At 37.0% G+C, this 22580-nt stretch overlaps 1 protein-coding gene across 1 annotated transcript; it reads left to right on the forward strand.

Moving 5' to 3' along the window:
* Window positions 1–5424: 5424 nt before the first annotated feature.
* Window positions 5425–20047, forward strand: LOC134668042 (protein takeout-like). The gene is made up of 5 exons (XM_063525490.1): window positions 5425–5580; window positions 9068–9287; window positions 16360–16487; window positions 17618–17770; window positions 19517–20047. The coding sequence occupies exons 1-5, from the start codon at window positions 5526–5528 to the stop codon at window positions 19666–19668; spliced, it is 708 nt and encodes a 235-aa protein (XP_063381560.1). The 5' UTR covers window positions 5425–5525; the 3' UTR covers window positions 19669–20047.
* Window positions 20048–22580: the final 2533 nt, after the last annotated feature.

Raw genomic sequence — 22580 nt, forward strand, 5'->3', positions numbered from 1 at the left:
CTCTGAAATTACAACTATGTACAGAAAAGAGTATCTACTCTTTTGTGGATCAGAATTCAGATAGATATATAATAGATATAGGTATAGATATTTTTATCCATCAAATATCATCGCACGGCAATAGAAAAATAAAAACCGGGCAAGTGCGAGTCGGACTCGCGCACGAAGGGTTCCGTACCATAAAGCAAAAAAAAAACGGAAAAAAATGCAAAAAGAAAACGGTCACCCGTCCAAGTACTGACCACGCCCGACGTTGCTTAACTTTGGTCAAAAATCACGTTTGCTAGGGAGCCCCACTTAAATCTTTATTTTATTCTGTTTTTAGTATTTGTTGTTATAGCGGCAACAGAAATACATCATCTGTGAAAATTTCAACTGTCTAGCTATCACGGTTCGTGAGATACAGCCTGGTGACAGACAGACGGACGGACGGACGGACGAACGGACGGACAGCGAAGTCTTAGTAATAGGGTCCCGTTTTACCCTTTGGGTACGGAACCCTAAAAAACTGGTCATCACGTGACAAGAAATTCGGCCTATTTATAGAAAATTGCTCCAAAAATGAAATACATAATATGTTAACATAGTACAGTCATCAGCAATAGTATATTACACAATTAGGGCCGCAAAAATATGTGACACGTTCTTATTTGGAGCACAATAAGAGCGCGTCATATATTTTTGCGGCCCTAGTTGTGTAATATACTATTGCTGATGACTGTACCTACACCCCTCCTGTTACTCGTTCTTTTTCATATTTGTGAGCAATAAAGAATAATATTTATTATGTATTGTATTGTATTTTACACCCATACATAGTAGATTTTAGATCAGTTAGATCACAAGGCAAACCTTGGACGTTGGACGTAGATCATACAATACTAATAGTACCTACTACCTACTTAGGTATTAGTTTCTGCCCGCGACTTCGACAGCGTGGGGTGATGATGATGATTGATGAAAAAAAACCGGGCAAGTGCGAGTCGGACTCGCGCACGAAGGGTTCCGTACCATAAAGCAAAAAAAAAACGGAAAAAAATGCAAAAAGAAAACGGTCACCCATCCAAGTACTGACCACGCCCGACGTTGCTTAACTTTGGTCAAAAATCACGTTTGCTGTATGGGAGCCCCACTTAAGTCTTTATTTTATTCTGTTTTTAGTATTTGTTGTTATAGCGGCAACAGAAATACATCATCTGTGAAAATTTCAACTGTCTAGCTATCACGGTTCGTAAGATACAGCCTGGTGACAGACGGACGGACGGACGGACGGCGAAGTCTTAGTAATAGGGTCCCGTTTTACCCTTTGGGTACGGAACCCTAATTATCCTAATGTCCTTGGTCCTCAAATTATATTCATAGCAAATATCATCTAAATCGGTTTAGCGGTTTAATAAACGAATACAATTTCTAAGTAAATGTATGCCCATCCCCCTCCCCTTGACAACTTTTCAGCATTAGTTAAGGTGCCCACAGCCCACAGATCGACGCTTATCATGAATAGTGACACAAAACGAAAATGAAATGCCATTCGACTTTAAATCTTACCAGTAAAAGATAGAATATTAAATGCAATAGCATTTCATTTTTAGTTGTACCACTGTTCATAATAAGCAACGAGATTACCAATACCAATGCATTTATTTGTGTGATGAGTTCCTGATTCACGGGTGTTTTCTGAATGAAGTAAGTACCTACTCGTTTGCTAATACATACCTAACTAGCATAATATTTTAAGGATTTGATCGCCTTTGTACAGTCGCCATCAGATATATCGGAGCGGCCAAGGTGTTCAGAATATCTGAACACGCACTCTAACGCCTTGACAATAGAGGCGTGCTTAGATATTTGTGAGCACCTTGGTCGCTCCGATATATCTGATGGCGACTGTACATATAGGTACTTACATCTTTAACTTGTTTTGCCTTTTTTGTGTAGGTTCTTGTTTAAGTGCATATATACATACATTTAAATAATAAAATCTATTAATTAGTGTTTGTAAAAAGACCTTTGATGCACTGTCCTCTAGATGTGTTTTGATTATGTCAATGCATAAAATATACCGGGTGTGGCCTGTAACACGAGCAAATTATTAAAATATACGTTGTAGGTACTCCTCAAACGGTGACAATTTTGTTCAAAAACTTTAAAAAATTATGAAGTATTTAGACTCCCTATTTTTCATACAAAATAAATACCTATTATCTTCAATGGACTCCATCGCCACGCCATATTATTGTGATTGACGTTGCTTGTCATGCCTTAAACATAACAAAATTCGCAATACATTGCGTCTTAGAATAAACTTTAAAGTGTATCAATAATCACACTACAAGTTATTTTTAAAAGTCGCTGAAGAAATGTTGGTCAGTATGAGGAGTACAGCCTACAGTTTAATTTTTTGCACATATTACAGGCCACACCCGGTATATACGTATAAGGGTCAATTTTTGAAGAGGGTGTTTTTTCGACATTTGTATGGCAATTTTTTATTTTTGAAAAATCTGATTTATAATCATCGTTTTAGGAAGGGTTCTTAACAACAAAAAATATACTGTAGGAGGCACCTCTGTACTTTTTATAGTTAGCTAGATATGGACGTTTAAAGATCGACATTTGTATGACACTATTTAGCCATTTGTAAGGCGCTTTTGACATGTATACGGCATTTTTTCGACATTATATGGCAGTATCAACGTATATGCCACTATTTATTATTTTTGTTGCATTTATAAGACCCTGACGACATATGTATAACACCTTCTCGACATCTGTATGGCACTATGTCGACATTTGTATGCCACAATCGACACTTATACGGTCAAAATAGCCGTATAAATGTCGCCATACAAATGTTGCGACATGTCGCCAATAATATTTTTTAGCGATATTTCCTACACAATACAACAGATTCACTTATTTATTTTACTATATATTTTAACACTATGTTTGCAACTATTATTATAAAAGAAATATTTTTATTCCAACTATGTACCAACGTATTCAGCGTCCATACAAATGTCGTTGTAGTCGTACCAAAATATATCGAAAGAGATTTTGATCTGTTTTTAAATAAATTAAACTGTTTCCGGGTTTACATTTGATGTCAATCAATGCCCAACTAACCGCACTATTGCGTTGTAAATTTAATCTAACCGTTATTCAATAGACAAAGAAGATTATAGAGGGTATATTTAAGTCATAACAAAACAGGTGCCGCGCGGGACAGCGATAAAAAGGCTTCCCTTGTTTTATTAAATAACGCATTAATTTATCAATATGATCAAATCAATTCTCTAGAAAATGTTCTTTATAGAAATACAAAGTTGTTTATAATACGTTGCCTACATCCAAAGTTATGATTTTTTTTATTGCGCGATGCCGCCACTGGGACACGCGAAAAACGGCAAATTTCGCCGTTTTTGGAACTTCAAATGCGATTTTGTCAGGACCAAATAATATTTTTGGTACAGTTGTGCATGATTTTTAAAGCTTATAATACACTGAATGAAAATATATACATACCCAGTCTTTTAGTCCTATGGACTTCGAGTTTTAGCCGTGGGACAGCAAAAAATGCCTATTTGAAAATTGACCCATAATATGATAAGTCATTCAATAATATGAGAAAAAACATCCTAGTGTTGTCATGTTAGTGATGTGCCGAATTAATATTAATTTCTGGCAATATTCCGGTAAAAAATATTGCCAAAAAATTCTAATGTCAACGGCTATAGGGCTCGTAATATAGTGCCCTAGGTTAATAGTAATAGTTTCATTACCCCATTTATAGAAATTGAATACTGAAGGGTTTGGTCACTTTTCTGCAGTAAACAACATCTAGGTATATCAGCTTATAATAGCGATGACCAAAACAAATAAGACCCCTAGAAAAAGAAACAGGATCTTATTTGTAGTTGTGTATCTTTCAGTTGACGTATTCTCGTTAAATGAATCAACTAAGAGGCCAATTGGAACGTAGACTGACATCAGAATGATATCTGAATAATATCATTTGCTTATCGTGCATTTCGCTTGTACTTGTCCGTACGTATATCGGCGCGAGCGAGACGCGCGACAGCTAAATAACATCATTCAGATATAATTTAGATGTCAGTGTACGCCCAAATTGGCCTGTAGGGTCAACAATAGGATCATATACAAGAGGCAACGCGTGACATGAAGCTGTTAAATCATCCTCCAATAGATGCAACAAATTGTATGTATGTATGTAAACAAACACTGTATTGTACATAAGGCAGGTTAAATTACAACGAAACAAAATATATATAATGTACAAAGACGAACTTATCCCTGTAAGGGATCTCTTCCAGATTATAATCGATACAATAGGATATATTTTATCATGTACATTGTAAAGTCAGCATCACTATAGGTTATATTTTATCCTGTATATTGTATAGTCAGCATTACTATAATAGCGGATGTAACAAACGCGCCAAAAGTATCTGCCACCGTCGAATACTATCCCAAATAAAAATTTACCTAGGTATCTACATATGGTATGCATTTGGTATCTTGCCAGTGCCAATCCATATGGAAGCCGCTAGAGATCTGATTGTCACTGTGACATTTGTGACAAGGTATATGAAAATGGTATACAGAATTCAAATTTTTCGGCAGTACCTGCGAAATTAATATAAGTCGATAAGTCGTTAATTCAAATAATGAAGCGTCTTTTGTCTACTATAAAAAATATAGGGCTATCTTTCATAAATCGTCACAGTAAGCTGAATTAGGCTTGTGTTGTGGGTAGTGGGTACTAGACGACGTCATATATATATAATAAATAGTTAAAAAAACTTATACAGTGATATAAAAAGAAAATATAAACCCACAAATAATTGCTTATACCGGTATTCGAGCCCAGGACCTGCTGCACACATTTAGCTGTGTTCCCATTTGTCCCCGCCCCACGTGACTGTAGCCATACATGAGGCAGTGACAAATAGGAATACACCGGTGGGCAGGGACTAATATCGACTTTGTTAGGAGACCCTCCCACGCTTCAATTCTAATGATAAATTCATGATTAGTTTTTTTTATTATGACTAAAATTGATAATATACTTTGACCGCTAGCTCTGACGACACTTATTACTAGATACCTACGTTATAGTTTAGATATCAACTAGTTCTCTTTTACAGCGCAATTCGGGCAACCAATGTCACTTTTACGTTAGATAGAGTAAGATATCTATTAGATGTGAATTGGATCTCTAAGTCATATCCAGTGGAAATTATTCAAGAGTATCTCCAGAATCGCGCAAATGTCAAATTTGACAGGTTCGATCTTAAACATATCGTTATCGTATCTTGGTGATGTCTAAAAGATTTCTAATAGATATCTATTTCAAAATCCGAATCGGGCCCTGAGTCTAAAGATCGTCTCGTTACACCTATAATGACAGTAGTTAGCGCCGTATAAAAGCGGCGGCGCGCGCGCAGCCTCCTCGACATTGTTTACTCGAGACGTATCGTTAAGGTGTTAGGCGAAAATAAATCATGAAGTTCCTGATCGTGGTTTGTGTATTGGTGTGTGGTGCGAGTGCTAATGTTGGTAAGATACAATACAAATAACTACAAAATGTATTTATTATGGTACGGTCAGCAAAGAAAGTGGTCTACCACTTTTCGACTCTATTAATCAGATGATAGAGTCGAAAAGTGGCTGACTGTACCTATGTTAATTTAAAAAATATGACATAATATCATATCAGTTCGATATGATCTAGAATTCTAGTTATTACGCTGCATATTTTCAAATAATTCAAATTAATAATAGGAAATTCTGATTTTTGCTAATAATATAGTGGATTAAAAATAAATGCCCCCTATGTTTTATTTGATGATGATGATGATGAGTTTTGTTTGTGTATACACCTAGTTTTAATTGTACCAAAATTGCAAAATTATAAGGAATTTAATGTCATCATACGACACAGTTAATTAGATAAACTCCGTCAAGCCATTTCAGTCAGTACAATAGAGCGGCAAATTTAAAAAATATTTTTCTGCTGACCATTTTGACATTTTCGTAAAGGGGCCATAGAATCCAAATAAGGGTCCATTGTGATTTTTGAAGTTCAGTGCAATACCAACAAGTGCTCAATACGATATTACGAGAGCTAAAAATAGGTACGACATATCAAAAAACTCCTCATGTCTAGTCTTAATACTATTAAGGGCTTGTGTACAAATCACGCGAGGTTCGATAGGGGGTGGGGGGGGTTACGAAAAAATCACGATAGATCACGTTGGGGGAGGGGGGGTATAAGGAAACCTCACGTGTATTTTTCGACAGTGAACGAAACTATGAAAAAAACACCTACCACATCACATGAGTAGATACTTTTTCTCGGTTTCGTGAAACAAAAGTCTTCACACTGCACTTCAAAATAGCGAGTCTATTTAACGAAAATATAAAAATATTTTTTTCTATATACGATGCAATTTTTCTTAAAATTAGGTCGAATGAAAAAAATCCAAAAAATACAAGTGAGGTTGTGTGGGGGGAGGGGGGGTAGCGAAAAACCTCACCAAATATCACCAGGGGGAAGGGGGGGGGGTCAAAAAGTAGCCGAAAACACCTCGCGTGATTTGTGCACAACCCCTAAACTAAAAATATTGTAAGTATATAACAGAACCACTCTTAACTGTCCATCGGTGGACCTTATGCCATTTGTAATAAGGTTTACGAACTGTCAGTTAACAGTGTGGGCGATGGTACATATTAACGTTAATTTATGCGCCATAACTGCAAATGTTCCGCGGAGATGCTCTCAGAACAATAAAACTATAAAAAACTATAAACTTGTCAACTCCATAACTGACATTCCTGATTGTTTACAATTATTAGGTAATTAAAAAATATCCTCACTAATGGTTATAGTGCTATAAATTTACACAATATATAATTGTGTACAGTCGACGTCAAAGATATGTTTACATTTTTCGCCTTATTACAAAGGAGTAAGGTGCAAAAGTGTAAACATATCTTTGACATCGACTGTACAGTTAACTCAGTTTTAAACTTCCACTGGTGTATTCAATAGTCGTCAATATATAGTCCGTTTAGAGGCAAAATATCAATAAAATCAATTTTAATGTTTTTTAATTGTATTTATGAAATCTATTTTAAACCATAACACACAAAGTAATAAAAGACTAAGACTTTTTAAAGTCGGATAAAATAGGTAACTCAAATTAAATAGGTACCTAAATACATATGACTATATTAGGTAGGTAGTGTTAAAGTAGAGCATACACACATCTACATTTGAATTAACTCATAACAGCCGCCATCTTAAATTAAGTTACATCTTAAATTTTTGCAAAAAAAAAACAAGACAATAGGTGGAAAACTCCTACAGGCATTGCATCACTAAACTACCTATTTACATTAATCAGCAAAGAATGAAGAAAGCCTTCAGTAAGTATTACAGTTATTGCCAATACCTGTTCGTCTGTTGAGGTCATTGTTAATAGGTCACCATTGGTTAGTCTGGAATGTTCATTATTGTGACCGTTGGCAATATTGTATTTCCCGGGAATATTCCTTTCGGCAATATTTCCGAGAAACTGTAACTTCCTTATGATTTTGGCAAATTAACGACAGTATGATGTATGATCACATCTGTTTGTTTTCTATGATAATGCCATGCATGTCACAGGTGTAAACATGTAAAGTACATATAAACGAGTCATTCGGAAATAATCCTTAAAGTACTGCAACGCAGGGTTATAAGTCAGTAAGATGTTTCGTCTTAATGGTAACATTCCATTTCTAACCGCAGCTGCACTCTCGGTACTGAACGCGTTGCTGTCATTGTCAATTTTCATTCTAAAATGAACAGTAGGTAATGCAGCTGTCGTTGGAAATGGACTGTCACCTTAAAGAAATACTTTGGCATCCTTAACCTTTAATTTAGGAAATTCGGACGAATTACCACGTTTAATTGCCAATGAGATCAACAATTGACATCTCTCTTCTCATAATTAATGCCTTTCATCACAAATTTTGCAAGAATTATCTGTTTTCTGCTTTCATATCCAAACGTCCCGACCCCCACGACTCTTCTCTTTCTGCGCACACTATAGATTTGATTTGTCAGCAGAAAAAAAAATTGAGAGATCAGAAATGTCACTGTTGATAGCAGACAGATCAAATCTACGCCGCGGACCATTTATACTTTATAAATTTGGTCAAATGCATGTCAGTGGTTCTTAGTTAAAGGGCTGCACTCACCTTACAACAAATCGCATCCAATTTTTGATACATTTCGGCGTTGATTTGAATTTATTACACCTAATTAGTCGGTAATGTATCGATTTGCTTACGTAGCTTGCAAGGTCCGTGGAGCTCTTAAGCAGCCTTGTCATATTTTTGAGTTTTGCTATAAATTCTAGCTTTAACATTGATATAAAGTTTATGTGTAGGTATGTAAAACGTAAGCTAAAACGTTCTTGAGAATACTCGTAATGATCTTAGATAAGCCGACCCAGATTTAAGAAAAGGACTATAATAAGGATAATGATGTAATTTTGTGCCAGTGTCCGTCCAGTTAGTATTATTCGTTTACTTAGTCTATTGCACAGGAAATAAATTACAAACGGCGCACTTGATGCGCAAAGGCATTCTCTACCATTCAACCATCGGGCTAAATAGAGACATAAAAATGGGGCAAGGAGGAAAATAAAGAGATATTTATTAAATACTAGCGACTCGCCGTGTTAACAAATAATACACCTAAACCCTCCTCAAGAATCACTCTATTGACGGGTGAAAACCGCATAAAAAACTTCTGTAGTTTTTGAGTTTATCGGGAACAAACACACAAACAGACAGACGCGGCAGGCGGGGGACTATGTTTTATAATGTGTAGTGAAGAACTATCTAAAACAAGTGAATAACCTGAAAAAAATACATTAAAAATACTGGAATTTAAACCATTACTATCCTTCTACATAATTCATACATACTCAATAATATAATTATATTGATGGACGCTACTCGAACTCTCGATAATTCAAACTCTTTCTTCCAGCACCCTTCCTGACAGCTTGCAAGGCATCAGACGCAGCCTGCCTGCTAGCCTCAGCCAGGAAGGCGATCCCCTTCGTCACGGCCGGGGTCCCAGAGCTGGGTCTGCAGCCCCTGGATCCCATGACCATCGACAAAGCGGGATCGCGAGAGGCTGGTCTCGAACTTGACATGAGAGACACCACTGTTAAAGGGCTGAAGAACTGCGATGTTCCCAATTTCAAGTAAGTTTTTTTTAAGTTGTACGCAGAAATCGCGAAGCGTCTGGTTGACGTAACTGGTGACCGAAGAGCTGGCGGCTACCTCGCACAACGTATCAGTATTGCGATACAGCGGGAAAATGCCGCCAGCATCCTTGGTAATGCCTCAGGGGCCTATTTTGAGATTTAAGCTAGTTATTAATTTCGTTTAGTTGTATCACTGTATATATATTATATGTAAATAAATGATTTATAATGTTTTTTTTAAAGTTTAATCATAATTTATTGTGAACCAATATAGCTACACCAAACTTACAATAAAAAGTAACCTAAAATTAAAACTACCTACAAAACTAAACGCTCGCTTAACGAATAAGCGTTGCGATCCAGCGAGGAAATGCTGCCAGCATCCTTGGCACTATGCCCCTCTTTAGATATAGATTCTTAGGTATTTTTTTTAGGTTAGTTTTATTTAGCTGCAAAATTTTATGGGGTTATTTATTGCAGCTCGGCGTACAGTCAAAGGAATATAATTTCTATTCAGTGACAATCAAGATGACAGCCGCTAGGGATCTTATAATATTGCTAACTCACAGTTCTCACAGTTAAGGACGACACGCTAGAACAGTCCGGGTCCGGGTCGAGGAGTCCGAAACTTTATTTTCTATGATGGGTGATCGGAGATCACGTGATGGTTTTTATAGAAAATGAAGTGTCGGATGCCTCGGCCCGGACCTGGGCCGTTCTAGCGTGAGTCATCCTTTAACTGACAATTCGTAAAAGTGTAAAATCTACGGTGGTTACTAAGCACAATAAGTACTAATACGTTTTGTCCAATCTTTGTATTGTAATAAAGTTACTGTCGATGCTGACAACATTATAGTTACAACGAGATCAACAACTTTCCTTCTTTTGCATAAAATAGGTAGTTGTTTACGATACGACTGCGGAAAAGAGGAAATTCGAAACGAGTGGAAGTACTTACAACGTTTTACAGTACATATGGCCCTTTAAACTTTTGACATACGCACAAAAAGTGCTATTAAACGCACTAGTGCGGGAAAATAGGACCATATGTACTGTAAAACATTTTTCAGAAAATTTCCTGTTTGGGAATGTTGCAAAATGACTCTAAAAGGAAAATTATCTGATATCAGAGCAGGAAAAAGCAGAAAAATAATTCAGTACTATTAATAACTCATGAAACGGATCTTATAATTTTATGCCAAAGGTTATTTTTTAATAATACTCGATTAGCAGCAGGTGTCATGACTTTTATACTTATCTTAATATACAGTATTAGTTACACTAATTATCTGTATGACATTACATAGATCCTAGGTAATTGTTATAGCGTGTACAGGCCCTTAAGGAAAATGTTTCTTAAATTGGTCTACTACCCAATGACAGTGCTTTAATAGTTATGCAATAATGACGTTACGAGGATGCTTGGTGTAAATTGGGTATAAAAAACCGGGCAAGTGCGAGTCGGACTCGCGCACGAAGGGTTCCGTACCATAATGCAAAAAAAAAAACAACGGTCACCCATCCAAGTACTGACCACTCCCGACGTTGCTTAACTTTGGTCAAAAATCACGTTTGTTGTATGGGAGCTCCATTTAAATCTTTATTTTATTCTGTTTTTAGTATTTGTTGTTATAGCGGCAACAGAAATACATTATCTGTGAAAATTTCAACTGTCTAGCTATCACGGTTCGTGAGATACAGCCTGGTGACAGACGGACGGACAGCGAAGTCTTAGTAATAGGGTCCCGTTTTACCCTTTGGGTACGGAACCCTAAAAATGGCAGGATTATAATGGCAGCTGTTTCTTATTATGCCTCAATTATACTTTATTGCTGTAACCAGTTCCGTGTATTGTTATTAAGTACTTAGCCTTTTTCTATTTCATCCTAGATGGACGAGAGCTAATAATAATAGTCATGGGAACTCAGTACTTTGAAAAAAAAAAACAATTGTGGCGGTGATTTCGAAAATGAAGAGTAAATGGCCCCGAATACAAAGAACCAGGTGAAAAGACAAGGAAAATAAAAGTGTTATGTTTAACGCCAAACTTCTATGAAATTATGAAGTTTAAAATACAAAAAACACTTGCAGTCTGTCTATCACTGCTAAGTTCACAGAGAGAGGCCATGGTTGAGCGAATGAACTTGACCCTTAGTCTCGTTTCCCAGTGGGGTGATGACAATCTGGTCACGTTCAATGCCTCCAAAACGCAGACGTGTCTATTTTCCGCAAAACGGAGTCCATTCGACCTGACTCCTTCTTTCCGGGGTGCATCTGTACCTATTGCCGACAGTCTGGAACTCCTCGGCATGGAGCTGAGTTCAGTCCTCAGCTTCGGCAGCTTCATTGAGTCTAAAGCTCAAACTGCGGCCAGAAAGCTGGGCGTCCTAAATAAGGTGAAGCGATACTTCACACCTGGACAGCTTCTAACACTTTACAAAGCTCAAGTCCGGTCGTGTATGGAGTATTGCAGCCACCTGTGGGATGGCTCAGCTAAATACCAACTCGCCGCTTTGGACTCAGTGGAGCGCAGAGCCAGGAGGATGATTGGCGACAAGAAGCTAACGGCTAAGCTTCAGTCTTTGGCCCATCGGCGGAAAGTCGCCAGCCTGTCGGTATTCTACAGGCTGCACTTCGGGGAGTGTGCCCAAGAGCTACACGAGCTTATACCACCGTCCCCATTCTACCATCGGACTTTTAGACGCACGGCCGGTTTCCATCCTTACATGGTAGATATTCCACCAATTCGCACGAAGCGCTTTGCTTCTACTTTCCTTATGCGAACTGCCAAGGAATGGAATTCCCTGCCGGCGTCTATATTTCCGTGTTCTTATAACCCGGCAACCTTCAAATCAAGAGTGAACAGGCACCTTCTGGGCGAGCTCGCTCCATCGTAGGCCACGTCTACGCCTCGGCTAGTCTGTGGCCATGAGTAAGCCCATTCATAATAAAAAAAAAAAAAAAAAAAGTTAGCTTGGTCTGACTGTAGACTAATCTAAGTTATATTTTTTTGAAACATTTTAGGAATTAGTTGTAACATATTGTCATAATTACTAGAGAGCAGTACCGAAATAAACTATTGGTCCCAAAATGTAATCTAGAAATGTATAAAAATAGCCCACACTACAACTGTATAGTCATTACTAATATAATTCCATATTCCATTAAACAAGAACCTCGATATGCAGTATTTAAAAACAAGCTATAAAAATTATTAATTGAAAAATGTTATTACTCTGTAAAGGATTTTATTAACGATGACAATTTATTATAAACCTAATTTAATCATAAAATTGTATTTAGAGTATAATTTGACTTTGAAAATTATTAGAATTAATTTATTTTGATTGTATGAAATTATATTTGTTTTAACTTAATTGACTCGAATTTAATTAAATTGATTTTATTATTTTTAATTAGCATTATTTGTAATTTTATCCAATTTATTTTATTTTGTTTTATTGTTTTAATTTAAATTATTTGTTTTTAATTAAATCGAATTTGTTTTAACCTAATTTAATTAGTTTTAAGTACTTATGTTGTGTGCCCTAGCAGGGCGTCATGGACTGACTTTATTTAATTATTTACACCTGTTTGCGTTTATGTACATGATTATACAATGAATAAATGAAATAAATGAAATAATTATTAGGGACTTGCCATTTTCGTAAGGCCCAGTCTAATAAGAAAAAAAAACAAAATTTGCCAGTGTATTTGAACCTATAGTGTAGGAAATAGAGTTGCTTTTGATTGTTTTTAGGGTTCCGTACCCAAAGGGTAAAACGGGACCCTATTACTAAGACTTCGCTGTCCGTCCGTCCGTCCGTCCGTCCGTCCGTCCGTCCGTCCGTCTGTCACCAGGCTGTATCTCACGAACCGTGATAGCTAGACAGTTGAAATTTTCACAGATGATGTATTTCTGTTGCCGCTATAACAACAAATACTAAAAACAGAATAAAATAAAGATTTAAATGGGGCTCCCATACAACAAACGTGATTTTTGACCAAAGTTAAGCAACGTCGGGAGTGGTTAGTACTTGGATGGGTGACCGTTTTTTTTTTGCTTTTTTTTTGTTTTATTTTTGCATTATGGTCCGGAACCCTTCGTGCGCGAGTCCGACTCGCACTTGTCCGGTTTTTTTTAATTGAACGGGTTAAAACAATTGCTTCTAAGGATTCTAATTGTTTGATTGAAAATGATTTAAATTTCATCGAAATTAATATAAATAAATACTATAGGTGGGCCCGTGACTAGGATATTTCTAACAGAATGATAATTTCTAATTATGTACATGTGTTGTCACCATAAATTAACAAAAGGAAATGATTAAAATAAATGTTTAATTTAAGAATGAAACCTTGACGATCGTTAAATTATCAGTACCAATAAAATGTATTTCTTTATTTTTTCATATAGTTATACGATCAAAAAAAATGAACGTTTTAAAACAGTTGGCAATATTGCCGAAATGGTGACGAAGTCGGTGCAGCACTAGTCATATCAACCTGTTAGTCTAATCCACGCGATAAAACAACTGTCAAATTTTAATACCGCGGGATAGAAAGTGACGGATCCCGTTTTATCGCGCTGTCATGTAGACAAAAATCCATCATATCCGTTCAGTACAAAAATGTTGTCTTATTTTTATTATTCTAATTAAAAGGGGAATATTTATTAATATAAATTACTAAAATACATAAACAGGAATATAAAACTAAAAATTAACTACAATTACAATAACTAAAAGCAACAATCCTAATTAAATGGTTTAAAACGGATTCATTTCAACAATTATAGAACGATTATAAATATTTTGGGTTTTTTATTACTGACTCAATCTATATTAGTTTTGATTACATCCGTTAAATGTTCCTCTATTCTGGTTAAATTAACGTTACCACAAAATCTTCATCAAAGGATTTAATATAGATGCGGTTATAATTGGAATTTAATAATCTCGCTCGTTAGGGTTAACACATGAAATGGACAAAATTAGGTACAACCGGTTTTTGTATACCGTCACGATTAAATTAGAAAAATCTGCAAATTCCGGGGGGAAGGCCCATTAAAGTGTAGTTTGAAGGTAGATTAGTATAGAAAAAACCGGGCAAGTGCGAGTCGGACTCGCGCACGAAGGGTTCCGTACCATAATGCAAAAAAAAAAACAAAAAAAAGCAAAAAATAAAACGGTCACCCATCCAAGTACTGACCACTCCCGACGTTGCTTAACTTTGGTAAAAAATCACGTTTGTTGTATGGGAGCCCCATTTAAATCTTTATTTTATTCTGTTTTTAGTATTTGTTGTTATAGCGGCAACAGAAATACATCATCTGTGAAAATTTCAACTGTCTATCACGGTTCGTGAGATACAGCCTGGTGACAGACGGACGGACGGACAGCGAAGTCTTAGTAATAGGGTCCCGTTTTACCCTTTGGGTACGGAACCCTAAAAAGTAACGCGCGCGTAAGCTCGTGAAAACCAAGTGTAGGGTAATGTAACGCGCGTACAAGTTCGTAACTTCGTACTGCCGCTAGTTTGAAACCGCCCGTAGTTTAGGACGAGGGGGAAAGAAAAGTCGCTTTGAAGTTGCCCTCAGATGAATGATAAGAATGTTGGTACATATGCTGTTTTAGCCTGTTAGCAATTGTGTTAGGATAAAGATACAATGTGTAAAAAAAAATTGCAACACGAAGGAATAGTTTCAGCTGTTTTGGAGGTCCAAAGCAGGAACTAGGAATTAATTCAAATAAAAATATTATAAATCTTCCAAGAAAGATTAAAAAAAATCAAATCAAAAAAAATATTTATTGTATGGTTATGGGTGAGGTTTACAAAGGTGGTACAAAATATTTATGTTCTCCATATCCTGCCTTACAAAAGCGTACAATATTAAAAAAATAATGTTGAAATGAAAAAAGTTGTTGCATGAAAATATATAGGTAGGTATCTGATACAATTAATACTTCTAGTCTAATTGTCAGTCATTTAGTTTTCCTCCCAGAGAAGTACTTATAGTCATTAGTGGCATGACTATAACATTAAATAGGGGTTAACTCAAGGCTATAATTTTTATGTTGTCGTAATTTTATAAGATGAGGTGGTGTTAGGATTAAATGTGGCAAAAGCCGTGACTCTAGATAATGTTCAAGATTAAGTTACAAGAACAATTAATAAGATAATAACAACTACTTAACACACATATACATACATACACATTACATTTGTTTCACACCCTGCATGAAACTGACCCTACATCTATTTAACAAATCGCTAACAACTTCTAAGAGTAGGTAGCTAATTTGACAGTGACGTCGCATGTCTGTCTTGTCTTCTATTAAAAAATAAACACCAATTCGAATGAACGATTCTTCAGTTCGAAAAATTAAGCTCATTAGACTTAGAGCTGTTTCTGTTTCTGTTTTTTGCGGGTACGGTTTTTTGCATGATCCAGTTTTCTGTAGTATGCATGCAGGATCCCGCAAACAGAATCCTCGTGTAAAAGTTACTATATTAGCTCCTATAGGTACTATAAAAACGGGATCCTGCAAAAAACCGTACCCGCAAAAACCTGGACGTCATTGGGATACAGCTCTTATCGATCGAAAAAATTCTGTTAAAAGTATCAAAAGACTGCATGTGTCCATATTTTGAATAGTCAAATAGGTATTAAAATAAAGATCCGGAAACATAGTCAAACAGGTGACTCTGCGGTTAGCGGTCACCCGGCGTTTTGTCACGTACGTACCTACATGACGTGTGACAGTTTACGTCTCTGACGCGCATGCGTACGTGACAGTTTGGTGTCAAAAACATGATAATTATGTATGCTAACGTGTATCGATTCTAAGAAAGTGGTTCTTAGCTAACTCGATTGTTAATTTTTATCATTCATACCTGTCTATCATAATCCGATCCGAAACCCATTCGATGAATCCTTTAGAAAAAGTTTTAAAGTTAATTGATTATTTTAGTAAGAATCTATGAATTAAATATAATAACGACAGCGTAACACGCCCATTTATACCCCCTGTGTTAAAATATTCGCCAATGACATTTGTCATTTCAGACGCAATGGAAGAAGAATGAACCTGGATGTGAAATGCCCCAACCTCCAGCTGAGTGGGGACTACACCCTCGGGGGCAAGCTGCTGATCCTGCCCATCGAGGGCAAGGGCAAATACAAGATCAAGATCCGTAAGTGCCTGCCGCGATATGGATATGTTGTTCCTTATAGAAATCTTTGCTATAAAAATATCGTAGGCGTTTATTTTTTTATTGTTATAATTTTTGTGGTTTTCATCTACTTTTACAGTCTGTCAAACAAAACTTATCAGTCTGTAAGAACCAGGAAAATTATGATCTTCCCTTTCTTTTGGGTGCTAGTACTATAGTGTAAAACAATGACAATATGATTATCTCTATCGTGTTTGAAATGAGAGGCCACTATTAGTTATTCTGTGGTCCTGGGCCAAACTATATATAGGCACATAAACATGTGCCTACACTACTAGGTAAACACCTATAGCAAAATATTTATTTACACTATGAAAGCAGAAAAATAAACATACGGGAATATTTCCCGAAAAATCCAGGCAGGAATACAAATAATGGCCCATCACTAAGAATTTATTGACTTTATTAGCTATTACATAACAGGGATAAATTCTACATCTTTTCGCTTTTCTAGGTTGTATCCTAACGGAACTGAGGTCCGAATATTGCGACCTAATCCCAAGAATTGGCATACGTTTTTAAAGTTCCTTGCTTCTATACTTTGTTTATTTTAGCATTAGAAAAAGTGTAATCTTGTTGTCTTTTTATCGAAATACGCTCAAAAAAAGTGGCTAGGCGTCATTCGTTTATTATGACAGGAGAGGGGGGAGGCCTATTCTTATTTATTCTTACATTGGGAGGGGGTCAAAACTGTGAAAAATCGTCTTACATATTTAAAATGAATGGCGCCCTATTATTTACTTATGAAACCAAAAGAATGTAAATGATCAATAATCAGCTGATAATTTTGAATAGAAATAACTTGAAAATACCAAAATGTAAAAAAAAATACTATAACGGCCTAGGTTTAATAATTGCTTCCCACTAGGCCACCAATGCTTTTAAAAAACAGTTTTAAAGTATTGTTGTTGTTGTTCTAAGGCACCTCAGAGGTGCAAAGGGCCTTCACAAGCTCGCGCCACGCCTTCCTCTCTCGAGCGACCCTTCTGACGAGCGGTCGGGTTGAGCTGGAGCGAGGCCAGAAGGGTCGCTGAAGATAGGAAGGCGTGGCGCAAGCTTTAAAGTATTATTAAGTATTAATTCTTCTCTAGGCGACATCCTGGTGAAGATCCAGATCGAGACGGCCGACGTGGAGAAGAACGGAGACAAGTTCTGGAAGGTCGCCAGCTGGAAGTTCACAACCGACGTCCAGACCAACGTGCATTACGCCTTCCAGAACCTGTTCAACGGAAACCAGCAGGCTTGTAAGTATTTAAAGGGGCCCACTGATTAACAGTCCGCCGGACGGTATCGGCCTGTCAATTGTTCGGAACTGTCAAAATTTTGTTCTAACTGACAGGCTGATACCGTCCGGCGGACTGTTAATCGGTGGGCCCCTTTAAGAACCCATCAACGTGCACACTAGCGCCACTGCTAAATAATCGTGATTATTTAAATTTAACGACACTACATACATACTTACATACTACTTACATAGAAACTAGTTTGATGTATTCGAAAGGCACTTAAATACACAATACAGTCCGTAGCGGCCCCCTTTTTAGGGTTCCGTACCCAAGGGGTAAAACGGGACCCTATTACTAAGACTTCGCTGTCCGTCCGTCCGTCCGTCCGTCCGTCCGTCCGTCTGTCACCAGGCTGTATCTCACGAACCGTGATAGCTAGACAGTTGAAATTTTCACAGATGATGTATTTCTGTTGCCGCTATAACAACAAATACTAAAAACAGAATAAAATAAAGATTTAAATGGGGCTCCCATACAACAAACGTGATTTTTGACCAAAGTTAAGCAACGTCGGGAGTGGTCAGTACTTGGATGGGTGACCGTTTTTTTTTTTGCTTTTTTTTGTTTTTTTTTGCATTATGGTACGGAACCCTTCTTGCGCGAGTCCGACTCGCACTTGCCCGGTTTTTTTAAATACCTGTCGTTAAATTTAAATAATCACGATTATTTAGCAGTGGCGCTAGTGTGCACGGGAATGGGCTCTTAATCTACACATCAGACCAATTTTTTTCGCCTGTCGCTATGCCCGTTACCAAAGATATTATGTAACTCCGTATAAGATAGGTAGTCTGAGGAAAAAACGTGCATCGGAAATTAAGATAAAGTCATTCTCGAATAGATGGCGCCACGCCTTTGGCCTATCAAAATCAAATCAAATATCAAATATCATTTATTATCAGGCAACTAAGGCCCATAGATACATACCTTACAAACTAACATACATACAATAGTAAAATCTATACTCGGCTCGATGGTGTTGACGATACCGTTTGATATTCAACAATTATATAACACATAATAATACTATATATTCTCTTTGCCGTTACTTTCGCACTTACATACTTGTTAGAAAGTGACGGGCATGGTGACAGGCGATAAAATGCGACCATGACAGCATGCTAGCATGAGTTGCGTATCGAGCGCGACTCCATACATCTAGCGCGACTTGAAGTATGGACCCGCGCGCGAGAACATTACTCATGCTAGCCGGTCAATACTGGTAGACCCAGCTGGAAGTACGTCATGTTTTTAACGCGTATAAGACATGACGTAAATTTCCGTTAAGTAGTAAGAAACGATTTTATGGTAGAATCAGTCGCTTACAAAAACCAGGATTAATTGATGCCGTCATTGCCGTCACCACTCATCGTTCGTTTTAATCTATCAATTTTTATTCTACACCTGCCTATAAGTTTGGCTAATTTACGTTGATGTTTTTGATTTATTTAGAAGACCTTCCACTTACGGATTATTAGTGACTAGATTAGATTCCCGGTATAGAATTACTACTGGAATTTCAGATAAAAATGACCTTATTGCACTTGAAGCATAAGGACCCTGATGGAAAGCCACATAAATATGCTAAATTTCAGCTTAATCTGTTGACTGAGGAAAAAATATAAATCTAAACGTGCATATTTTCAATGTATAAAACAGTAACCATCAGTAATGTTCGCCAATGACATTAAGTATTTCTCTCTCCAGCCGATACCATACACCAATTCGCGAATACCAACTGGAAGGAGATATACAACGAAGTCGGCACCCCCGTCACCAGCGCCATTGTCAGCAGGATCGTCAAAGCCATTGAGAAGATGTTCGAGAAAGTGCCTGTTAAGGAGATCAATATAGAGTAGTTTAGTTACCAAAATTGATAGTAGATGGCGCTGTGACGTCGATTACATTGCGCTGTTAATTTTTCTACAATTCTATGTAAGGTCAAAGAGAACGCGATTTTCTAGAAAACAAGAAAGCGTTTGATTTATGATTTCATATAGTATCTGTAGTAGTTTCTACTTTCGTAATTAATTGACTTTACATAGAACTACTCACGCGGGGTTCCACCACAAAGGTTTTTCTTGTAACTAATTATTGTTTGTGGTCGCTATTAATTATTTATCATGCAACGAATGCAAGAAATATTTGTTTGTAAGAAAGAAGTATTGTATTTGTAAATAACCTTGCTAAGGGGACAGATTGCCATAAAATCGAATTAAATACAAGATTTTATATTAATAGTTGTATTATTTGGGTGTGTAATGATCCGTATAACAATTTTTGATATATTTTCAATAGATATAACAACTTTTGATATAATTTCATGGTGTATAATCACTTAAGCGGTATAATGAACTTTTTATATAACAACAAAATAACTATTTTCATGGGGTATAATGTTTAATTGATATAAAAGCTATTCGATATAACGTTTACTGGATATAATGAATATTTGTTATAAGTATTTATGGTATAATGTATTCAAATGTATAAAAATAAGTTGAGGTTTGGCAGTTATGTAATAAAAAAGTCGGTCCTGGCGCTTCGCCGGCCGCTGCCGCGGCACGCTCGCTTCGCTCGCTCGGCTCGCGCGCTGTAGGGTCACAGTTCTACCTAACACTCCTCCTCGCTTTGCTCGTCGTCGTACCTAATTGAGACCTGCCTTAAGTTTGAATACGTAGGTTGTTATATTAGTAGTAAATACATATTACACATTATACCAGTACTACATTATGCCAACTGAGCGTTATATAATTATATCACATATACGTTATACGCTGTTAATGTTAGATTAGATGTTGTTATATTACAAGTTCATTATACTTGACGATAGTTAGACTCTCTAAGAATATATCATGTATTGTTATAGCAAAAGTGCATTATGTCCCTCAATCGTTATATCGACTAAAATATATCAAAAGTTGTTATATGGACCGTTACGCACCCGTATTATTTAGTTATTAAGTTACACGCCACTTACTTTACATTTTAATTACAGAATTGATTATAGTCCACATTACTATGTACAGACATCGTAAATTTTATAGCATTTTTGGTAAAGCAGACCGAGTTAACGGAGTGTAAGCAATTTCAACCCTAATGATTAATTAGCGTTAATTACGATACATTTTCACGATTATTAAACATTATCAAACTGCACAACGGGACTTAATCGCGTATTTAAGTTTTAAGATTTACCTCCGACGTTTCGAGGACGGCGTTGTCCCCGTGGTCTCGGAGAAGACTGGCTCAAGTTGACATCAACATCTTCTAGCCACGCGAGTTTTTCGAACTACCCGCACTTGGTCTTGTTTATCAATTTGAACGTTTTGCGCACTAGATATGTCACTCTGTCGACACACAACACTAACGATATTCGATTTATCGACTGTCGATATTCGTTTCCGCTTACATTTACTAATGATTGGATTCCATGTGGATGAGATCTTAAAACCCTCGTCCCGATTAAAATTGCAATGTTTTTTGATTTCAATGGCTTCCCGCACTTTTCTACTGTAGAAAAAGCGATCCGTGGAAAGGATTTTAGGGTTATGCAGCTCAATCCAGTGGTTTGGTCCTGACTTCAGCAAATGCTCAGCCACGGCAGACTTGTTCACCTGACGATTTTTGACAGTTGCGTTATGTTCCTTAACTCTTTCTGCTATGGTGCGCTTAGTTTCTCTGATATAGGAACTACCACAACTGCAATCTATTTTATAAACGCCAGGTGACTGGAACGGAATATCGTCCTTCGGTGACCTTAGGCCCCCTGCAACTTTGGTGTGTACACCGTCTTTATAGAGTACTTCCTTCCAAGTACTGTGCCAACTTTATCCGTTATTGCCGTATGTAAAAGGGTTTACATACGGCAAAAATGCCGGCTGTCTGGAGACATCAGGACGTTTCCGTCTTGCCTTTCGTCTGGGTTGCCACTTTTTTACCTTGTACCCGTTCCTCCTTAGTACCTCCTGAATATGCGACATCTCACTCTCTAAATATTCAGGGTCACACAGATCATGTGCTCTGTTTACTAGCGAGGTAACCACCGATTGTAAGTGACGAGGATGGTGGTGAGAAAAGGGCGTTCAAATACCTGTCAGTGACATAGAGAAATATAGTTAGGTAAGAATAGAGTGCTCCCTCCATATATTAGTTTTAGTTACAAAACGACTATTATTTTCGCAGTCAGCATCAAGCATCGAGTAGCGGAATTATCAGTCAGTACCGCTGATACTAGAATTCTCTAGTGTTGCGACTCACCAAACTTGTATTGAACAACAATTTACAAAATCTTAAAAGCAGGAGTTGAAAATAGAGTTTCGGTAAACCCGGTTATAATATTAGCCGAAAATTGTTGAGCATGAGACTTTTTGGTCGTCGGAACATCTATTGTCAAGTAGCAGTACTGATAATTCCGCTACTCGATGCTAGATGTCGACTACGAAAATAATAGTCGTCTTGGTACTAATACTGATGTATGGATCACTCCATGTGAGTGCTCACGCACTCTATGTATTTTTTTCTCTATGCTAATGACTACCGTGCACTTTAACCCTATTATTTCCGTTCGTTTAAGCCTAAACTTCTGTTATAAGTAAATATCTTTGTTAAAGAGTAAGCCGCGGGGAAAACCCTCGCAACCTCGACCATGTTTACTTATTTAACGTCTTTTCACAGAATTAATATGTTTACAGGTAAATATCCGCGATTTTCGCATTCGTTGTCCTTATTGATCCACCTAGTATGTGCATTTATTATGTCATAAATCACA

The sequence above is a fragment of the Cydia fagiglandana genome, chromosome 10 (genome assembly GCF_963556715.1).
Source record: "Cydia fagiglandana chromosome 10, ilCydFagi1.1, whole genome shotgun sequence".
NCBI classification, from domain to species: domain Eukaryota; kingdom Metazoa; phylum Arthropoda; class Insecta; order Lepidoptera; family Tortricidae; genus Cydia; species Cydia fagiglandana.